Consider the following 9,518-nt stretch of genomic DNA (forward strand, 5'->3'; position numbering starts at 1 on the left):
TGCCCTCGGTCCTCAGCCCCTTTCTGCCCTCGGTCCTCAGCCCCTTTCTGCCCTCGGTCCTCAGCCCCTTTCTGCCCTCAGTGCTCGGACCCTTTCTGCCCTTGGTCCTCGGACCCTTTCTGCCCTCAGTGCTCGGACCCTTTCTGCCCTTGGTCCTCGGACCCTTTCTGCCCCCACACAGTATAATGTTCCCCCAGAATGTTCTCATTATATGTTTCCCCTTATTCTCTCCAGTAATTGTATTATTACAGCGGATTCTTTATGATGTTACATCGCCATCTTCTCCCCATTCAGGTCCCTACAATATCGGATCCTGTCAGTGGAGATCTTCTATAGAAGAGAATTCTCCTGATTGCCCCGTGAAGGATGGATATGGACAGGGACAAGATGGCGGAGAGGATATTACACCTCACCCTAGAGATCCTCTTCCGGCTTACTGGAGAGGTGAGAGATTCTGATGACGTCACATTACATCATTCTTATCTATGGGAATAACAGATGGACAGAACTGGAGAGGTGAGGACTCTGGAAATGTCTGGAGTGAGATTTATTACTGTGTCTCTCCATAACCAGGATTACACAGTAGTGAAGAAGACCTCTAGTGAGCGCTGTCAGGCCCCTGTGTCTGAGGGATGGGGAAGACCCCTGAGCCCAATCACGGGGCCTCCACCTCACCCCCCGATACATGAGGACATCAATGACCAGAAGATCCTAGAACTCACCTACAAGATGATTGAGCTGCTGACTGGAGAGGTGACACTGCTGGGAATGCTGGGACATTATACAGTAACGCTATGAAGGGATCGGGGGTGACGGTGTCATTGTATGTGTCAGGTTCCTATAAGGTGTCAGGACGTCACCGTCTATTTCTCCATGGAGGAGTGGGAGTATTTAGAAGAACACAAAGATCTGTACAAGGACGTCATGATGGAGGTTCCCCAGCCCCTCACATCACCAGGTAATAGACAGGACTAAATACACACGGCCTATAATTATCTGTATGTAAGGAATGAATTCAGTCCCTGTATGTGTCTCCTCCAGGTCTATCCAGTAAGAGGACAACACCAGAGAGATGTCCCCGTCCTCTTCTCCCACTGGACTGTAAACAAGAAGATCCCGATGTTCCTCAGGATCATCAGGTAGATGGAGAGAAGGTGCCATGAAATCTCCCTATGATGTGTAGACGTTGTGAAGGTCTTGTGCTCAGTCTTGTTTTATCCTCCAGTATTATATGTGTTATACTTGTGTAATGAGAGCGGTGGAGATGGCAGGATTAGAGCTGATCATAGATGGGACTTCTCCATCTGTCTGTGACTTTTGGGACACATTTATCCCATGCTCTATGCTGAGATCTTACATCAGGGTTCTGTTACGGGGGTATTATGACAGAAAGAGGTCGCCCCTATTCCAAAGGTCGCCGAAAACACAAGCACTGGTTGGATCTGCTTTGCCTTCCAGTTATCTGTGCAGACTATCCTTGTGGTCACCCTGCTATGGTTAGCAGACTCTTGTGTTTTTCTCTGCTTACCGTCCTAAGTTTTCTTAGCTGTTCTGATTTTCTCCACTTCCATCTGGTTTAAGAACTCACCTCTTTGCCTTAGTATTCGCCAGTGTTAGATTGCCATTCCATGTTCCAGGCATGGGGGTGTGAGTCATGGAAAGAGAAATCATTTTGGACTTGATCCTAGAGATTGTTGCTTGGACGTTTGTTTGGTGTAGTGGTATTCAGTATCTCCCTTTTGATTTATTTTGCTTCCCTTCTCCTTTTACCCACCGGTTCTTTTGGAATGCAGTTTCTTTTTCACTTGTCTGTGATTTTCCCTTTGTGTCATTATCATAAAGCAGGACTAGTGTTCCGCCTGCCCTGCTCACTAGACACGGTTGTAATTAGGGTAAGACAGAGATAGACACGGAATCGACACACAAGGTGAGAGAACCTGTCTTGGAACATCGAGGAGCTCAGGGTTGGTCAGAGTAAGTGACAGAGGTTATCTTTCCTGTTCTTCCCTAGAGGCAGTAGTTCCCACCCCATCTTTCTCGCTGGGCACCGCTCAGCCTCTTGGTGGAATGCGACAACTAGGGACTGCCTTAAATTGGTACTTGGTGCCTACAGCATAGTCAAACCTTATGGCTCTGGTGATGACTAGGTACTCACTTAATCATATCCCTTCGAGTAAGCCTGGTTAAGGTGCAGTGAGGCTACGTAAGAAAAAGATTTCAGCTTACCATAGGTCACTGTGCTCCAGGACTTGAGAGTGCTCGTGTTCCTCCAGATCGGCCAGGCTGGTGAATGACTGGAGAAAAGTGAAGAGTGGACCCAGCACCAAAGATTCAGAAATATTAAAATGTCAAAGTTTATTGGATATTAAAAATTACAAAAAGGATCCAAAAAGAGAGACCACGCATAAGGGCACCTTACGCATTTCGGACAATAAATAAAAACAAGTCCTTAATCATAGGTGAATATGCATAGGTAAGACACGTTTTAAATACCCAAAGACAAAATCTCAAATGAGGCACAGACGAACAGGAAAACGCCCATATCCGGCAATGAGGGGAGGGTGAAACAAATTAGCTAAGAAAGCCGGGAGACGGTTGTAATAGCTAGATAAAGACTTGCATTTCTTTTCGCTGCAGAAAACAGATTATAGAAAGTGGATGAAAAAATATATATCTACAGTACATCCCTCCTGAGAAATAAATAATAAACGGGAACAGAAACAGATCTAATGGGCGGCACGGTGGCTCAGTGGTTAGCACTGCAGTTTTGCAGCTCTGGGGTCCTGGGTTCAAATCCCACCAAGGACACCATCTGCAAGGAGTTTGCATGTTCTCCCCGTGTTTGCGTGTGTTTCCTCCCACACTCCAAAGACATACATATAGGGACTCTAGATTGTGAGCCCCAATGGGGACAGTGTTGCCAATGTATGTAAAGCGCTATTAATAGCGTTATATAAATGAATAAAATTATTATTATTTTAAATACACACCTCGTTATACAGAAAACCTATTAGTGGGAACAGTATCCTACACGCCCATAGTAGCCATGTAATTCATACTAAACACAGTCTACCTATCGGGGAATTCTTGAGGGCCCGCCGCCTCTGTTCTGACGATAACACTTATGAACAGAAGAAGAATCGTATTCGAACACGTTTTCAACAAAGAGGATATTCCAATAAATCATTAAATAGAGCTATTAGTATTGTGAATACCAGATCTAAAGCAACATCATTGGAGGATAAAATCGATTCCAGAGACTGGAAAAATGAAATTACTTTTTCTACCCCATAGAGCAAGAACTTTGAGAATATTAAAAAAATCTTTTACAAATTTACTACCATGCTATATCAAGATCCCGTGTTGGCTACAATCATGTCTCGAGGAGTTAATGTAGTGGCAAGAAGATCCAAAATCATTGGCAATATTATATCTCCTAGCCTATACCTATCGGAAAAACCTAAGGACACATGGCTTACAACACTGGGATCATATACAGTGCCTACAAGTAGTATTCAACCCCCTGCAGATTTAGCAGGTTTACACATTCGGAATTAACTTGGCATTGTGACATTTGGACTGTAGATCAGCCTGGAAGTGTGAATGCACTGCAGCAAAAAAGAATGTTATTTCTTTTTTATTTTGTTTTTTAAATTGTGATAAGTTTATTCAGAGGGTCATTTATTATTCAACCCCTCAAACCACCAGAATTCTGTTTGGTTCCCCTAAAGTATTAAGAAGTATTTCAGGCACAAAGAACAATGAGCTTCACATGTTTGGATTAATTATCTCTTTTTCCAGCCTTTTCTGACTAATTAAGACCCTCCCCAAACTTGTGAACAGCACTCATACATGGTCAACATGGGAAAGACAAAGGAGCATTCCAAGGCCATCAGAGACAAGATCGTGGAGGGTCACAAGGCTGGCAAGGGGTACCAAACCCTTTCCAAGGAGTTGGGCCTACCTGTCTCCACTGTTGGGAGCATCATCCGGAAGTGGAAGGCTTATGGAACTACTGTTAGCCTTCCACGGCCTGGACAGCCTTTGAAAGTTTCCTCCCGTGCCGAGGCCAGGTTGTCCGAAGAGTCAAGGCCAACCCAAGGACAACAAGGAAGGAGCTCCGGGAAGATCTCATGGCAATGGGCACATTGGTTTCACTCAATACCATAAGTAACGTACTCCACCGCAATGGTCTCCGTTCCAGACGAGCCCATAAGGTACCTTTTACTTTCAAAGCGTCATGTCAAGGCTCGTCTACAGTTTGCTCATGATCACTTGGAGGACTCTGAGACAGACTGGTTCAAGGTTCTCTGGTCTGATGAGACCAAGATCGAGATCTTTGGTGCCAACCACACACGTGACGTTTGTAGACTGGATGGCACTGCATACGACCCCAAGAATACCATCCCTACAGTCAAGCATGGTGGTGGCAGCATCCTGCTGTGGGGCTGTTTCTCAGCCAAGGGGCCTGGCCATCTGGTCCGCATCCATGGGAAGATGGATAGCACGGCCTACCTGGAGATTTTGGCCAAGAACCTCCGCTCCTCCATCAAGGATCTTAAGATGGGTCGTCATTTCATCTTCCAACAAGACAACGACCCAAAGCACACAACCAAGAGAACCAAGGCCTGGTTCAAGAGGGAAAAAATCAAGGTGTTGCAGTGGCCTAGTTAGTCTCCTGACCTTAACCCAATTGAAAACTTGTGGAAGGAGCTCAAGATTAAAGTCCACATGAGACACCCAAAGAACCTAGATAACTTGGAGAAGATCTGCATGGAGGAGTGGGCCAAGATAACTCCAGAGACCTGTGCCGGCCTGATCAGGTCTTATAAAAGACGATTATTAGCTTTAATTGCAAACAAGGGTTATTCCACAAAATATTAAACCTAGGGGTTGAATAATAATTGACCCACACTTTTATGTTCAAAATTTATTCAAATTTAACTGAGCAACATAACTTGTTGGTTTGTAAGATTTATGCATCTGTTAATAAATCCTGCTCTTGTTTGAAGTTTGCAGGCTCTAACTTATTTGCATCTTATCAAACCTGCTAAATCTGCAGGGGGGTTGAATACTACTTGTAGGCACTGTAAATGCGGTACTAGCCATTGTCACCTATGTTGCCATATGGATAAAACTACTTTCTTTAAGGATAATCAGGATACCATACATACGATTACCTCCTTCATTAACTATACCACGACGCATGTCGTATATAAAGCAACTTCTTCCCTGTGTAACAAATATTATATAGGTTGCACTTCCAGAACTTTCCGAAAACGCATATCAGAAAATAAAAACATTCCGGCATATGCACATCATGCGGTTTCAGATCAGAATAAAAAAAATAGATCCATGTCAGGACTAACAAGACATTTTAAAGAACATCATGATGGAGATTTTACTCACATTAAGATTACTGGCATTGAAAGGATAAATCGTCCACACCGTGGGGGAAACTGGTTTCAATTACTCCTCTATGCAGAGGCGAAGTGGATCATGAAACTAGATGGCTGACATCCAAATGACCTGAATTACCGCTCTGATTTACGATATATATTATGATCGTCTATGGACATACGTATGTATTCTATGTATACGCATGTGTGTGTATGTATGTATGTGTGTGTATATATATATATATATATATATATATATATATATATATATATATATATATATATATATATATATATATATATATATAAGCTGAATGTGTGTATGTGTGTGTGTATGTATGTATGTATGTATGTATGTGTGTGTGTGTATGTCCGGGATTGGCATCTGCACCGTCGCAGCTACACTCACACTTCTGGACCCCGAGAGCGTCATAGGCTATGTTTTGAGGGGAAATTTTAACCCTGCTCTTTACAGTTATTCGCCAAAAAACCTGCCTCCATTAAAGCGAATGGAGGTGGGAGCCACAGTGCAGCCAGAACTTCAGAAGAATGCGCAGCCACACCCTTATATGGAATGTTGGCGTGTCACAATGCAGCCAGGGAAAGAGGCAGACACAGACAGGGTAAGAGACAGACACAAAGAGACAGACACAGACAAAGAGACAGACTGACAGGGAAAGAGACAGAGAGGGAAAGAGACAGGTTAAGAGACAGACACAGACAGGTAAAGAGACAGACACAGACAAAAAGACAGAGACAGGGTAAGAGACGGACAAAGACAGGTAAAGAGACAGACAAAGAGACAGACACAGGGAAAGAGAGGGAAAGAGACAGACAGGGAAAGAGACAGACAGGGAAAGAGACGGAAAGAGACAGACAGGGAAAGTGACAGAGATAGACAGGGAAAAAGATAGATAGACAGGGAAAGAGATTGAGACATACGGAGAAAGAGACAGAGACAGACAAAGAGAGAGAGAGACAGAGAGATATATACAGAGGGGGAGACAGACCGAGAATGGGAGAGAAACAGAGAGACAGTTACTATCCCGGGCGTTCATACATTCTATTTATACATTCTATCACGGGAATGTTAATACATTCTATTTTGATGCAGCCACTGGTGTGGTATATAAATTAGAAGGACCTGAATACAGCAATAATACCTAAAAAATAACTTTTATTAGTTCCTCTAAAAATAGGGAAGGATCACCTTGCCTATGCATAAAAATTCAGCTTAAGGGTTAAATGAATTGCAAAATCCTCCATAGCAATAGGGGGACTAGCATACTCTGTAAACATGCAATAACTCCTAAATATCAATTGGTGCTGGCAGAAATAAATATTTAACCGAGATGGCCAAGATTTTTCACACAACTGCTCACTCAGACCCTGTTCACAAATTGGCAGTAGTGTTAATCACATCCAATAATATCCTCCAGTTGCTGATAGGAGGTTTTTATTAGTGACCATAATACCCACAGGTGTTTGGTCCGAAGGAACAATATTCCTCACATCCGGTTAAAAAATTAGCAATATCCAGGAAATCAGATAGTCAAGTTGTTAACCTGGTATTGTCTGAAAGGGAACAATCTCACCCAATTGCTGGTGTCTTGTCTCCCAAGTGGTCAGTTCGTCCTCATATTCGGCGTTTTCAAAAAGACCCTCACCAAACAGGTCTAGGATCCCTTATGAATGGACTCACTGTCCTCTCCCAGAGTCTCCTTCTCCCTTCTCCCGACGCGTTTCTTATACACCATTCATCAGGGGAGCATTAAGGAGATAACCTATACTGAGTTATTCTAGAAAAAATGAGAACATAGGAAGAGTAAGAGGGGTTCTCAATAGCAGCCCCCAAAGTACCTCACCCTACATAGAAGAAACATGGAGGAATAAGCGACTTACCAGACGGTGACAGCGCAAGTCCTATTAGCTGTACACCGCTGACCAGCAAAATCACTTTTAAATAGTCGCCGCTCTCCTGCCGGTGTCCGACGTCACATCCGCGATTGTGCTCACCGCTTCCGCATTACGCGGTGAAGCGCATCAGTGGAACGCACGTCCCACAGGAAGTGACGTCGGCCACATCCGGCGCGCTCAATATACTACAACAGTAATACAAGAGTGGGACGCAACAGCGCCCAACGGCCCGCCCCCGCACCTAATCAGTACAGCGCATCGCATGATGCCTCACCGCGCATGCGCTTAGTCCGCGACGCGGACTATCCAAACAGTGAAAGGCCAAATGTTTTCTCATAACATACACTACTAAGATCGGGCGATGACCGCTAATACCAGATAATATGAGTAGGTTTCAAGAGTGCAGTTAAACAAAAAACAGATACTGAATAGCAGATCAGAAGTAGAGTCTCAGACATAGAACGAACATGCAAAACAAAAGATCATTAAATCACAAATAGGTTACTGACAAATTACAGAGGACATATAGGCTCTGAGAGAAGTGCTGGAGGGAATTATCATTAATAAATGGCTGTAAAAACACTGAAAAAGGGATGAGGGGATAAAGAAAAATGTATGCAGATGGAACTACAAAAATAATAAACAGAAACAGGATAGTGGAAAAACAACTAGCCAACTCCATCACAAACTAGGCTAAACTGATGACTCTGACCCTGCCTAGTTGCGGGGGTTGGCGCCCCCACTCGTCCGGTGGCTTTCCCTCCTAGCTATCACTACCACCTCCACTTACAAAAAGGGTGCATAGGAAATACATTCGTTGAGACCAAGAGGATGGACTGTTTTTAGTCGGAAGATCTATCTGCACTCTTTCTGGAGGATTTTCTTATCCCAATTGTCATGTAGAGCTGTTGAAGGGACTTCATCCCCCTCTTCTTCACCAGCCACAGGTCGTCATGGCGATTATCTGATTGGCCTGGAAGCTTAAGGTATTTATGACTTTGGGTGATGGTAGAACTAAAGCCAAAAGCTGCAGAGAAAGACAATTCTTTGTAATATTGGCGGGAAAACTCCCAAAGCAGGTTTTGAAGTGCGACTTTAATGCTAGAAAGATGAAAAACACATTGCCAGAATCCCTGCGTCGTGCGGAACCCAGCGCACCGTCTCACCTGACGAGGAGATCGACGGAATCACGACAAATTAGTATTGGCCAGTAAAATTGTGCTAGAGGCGTTGTGTTTGGTATCAATGTAACTGTAAAATCGAGATATTAAATATGACGCTAATATCTTTCACCTGTGTGACCCAGGGGCAAAGATATGAAAAACCCTAGAATTATGGAACTTTGTGACCATCTCAAGCCCAGCCCACAAGTGACTGTAAAATGATGTCACAGGCAAGGGGGGCTAGCAAGAGCATAAGAGACAGTTCCTGTCTTGGGGGCTCAGTCAGCACGAGGAGGGCATCATGAAGGGTGATGCTGGGCGATTCTAACATCTCTTGGAGTTCCCTCCTACTCCCTAAGCAGACGTCACTTCTATGGCACAAGCTTAGTAAGTTTCACGTTTATACCTTTTATTTTATGTAACTGTTATGCCGTAATGTGTATTGTTCCCTTTTGTAAATTCCTGTATATTCTTTAAACACTGCCTATTTTCGGATTAAATATATAAAAATTTAAGAGTTTCTTTCCTTATGCTTTATATACGAATCCAAAACCCCGAAGGGCCTTATGCTATCTGAAACGGGTTCCCAGCTACCTGTAGAAAGTCTGGGTGGTGGCAGCGTAATTGTTATTGCATAGAATTATTGGAGTGCTATCATTAAGGGTACCGAGGTATATAAATATTCCATTAGCAGGAATCAGAGATATACATTTACCCTTGCTGTGAGACCTCCAATATTTGGCATTATCAGCTCAGCAGCCTCATCTTATGCATTGTCCTGCAGTACCAAAATTGGCCTGCAGACAAGGGGGCGCTAGAGAGTAGTCGTGTGTAACAAATCAGTGAACAGCTGCGGATTTCTGAGGGACTTCCCCGGCTGTTCGTGACAAATTGGTGGCAAGCGGTGGGATATATAAAGCATTAGTGATCTGGTTTGAGCAATCATCCCTTTCACTAAAAACTTGCAAAAGTTTTGAGGATTGAACTCAGTGTTTAAATATACCTGGAACAATACTGTACGTGTAGCAGTTACCCCCTC

General features: G+C 43.7%; 1 protein-coding gene across 1 annotated transcript; it reads left to right on the top strand.

Moving 5' to 3' along the window:
• Window positions 1-366: 366 nt before the first annotated feature.
• Window positions 367-1,163, top strand: LOC142261669 (gastrula zinc finger protein XlCGF66.1-like). The gene is made up of 4 exons (XM_075332135.1): window positions 367-444; window positions 574-753; window positions 835-958; window positions 1,042-1,163. Exons 1-4 carry the CDS (start codon window positions 367-369, stop codon window positions 1,161-1,163), a joined length of 504 nt encoding a protein of 167 aa, XP_075188250.1.
• The last annotated feature ends 8,355 nt before the right edge of the window (window positions 1,164-9,518 follow it).

Source organism: Anomaloglossus baeobatrachus, unplaced genomic scaffold (genome assembly GCF_048569485.1).
Source record: "Anomaloglossus baeobatrachus isolate aAnoBae1 unplaced genomic scaffold, aAnoBae1.hap1 Scaffold_2374, whole genome shotgun sequence".
NCBI lineage: Eukaryota > Metazoa > Chordata > Amphibia > Anura > Aromobatidae > Anomaloglossus > Anomaloglossus baeobatrachus.

Bases quoted from the DNA above. Each gene is read 5' to 3' on its own strand.
- LOC142261669 (XM_075332135.1), top strand. From the start codon at position 367: ATGGATATGGACAGGGACAAGATGGCGGAGAGGATATTACACCTCACC. The intron at 445-573 runs GTGAGAGATTCT...CTCCATAACCAG, and splicing joins TCTTCCGGCTTACTGGAGAG to GATTACACAGTAGTGAAGAA. The intron at 959-1,041 runs GTAATAGACAGG...TGTCTCCTCCAG, and splicing joins CCAGCCCCTCACATCACCAG to GTCTATCCAGTAAGAGGACA.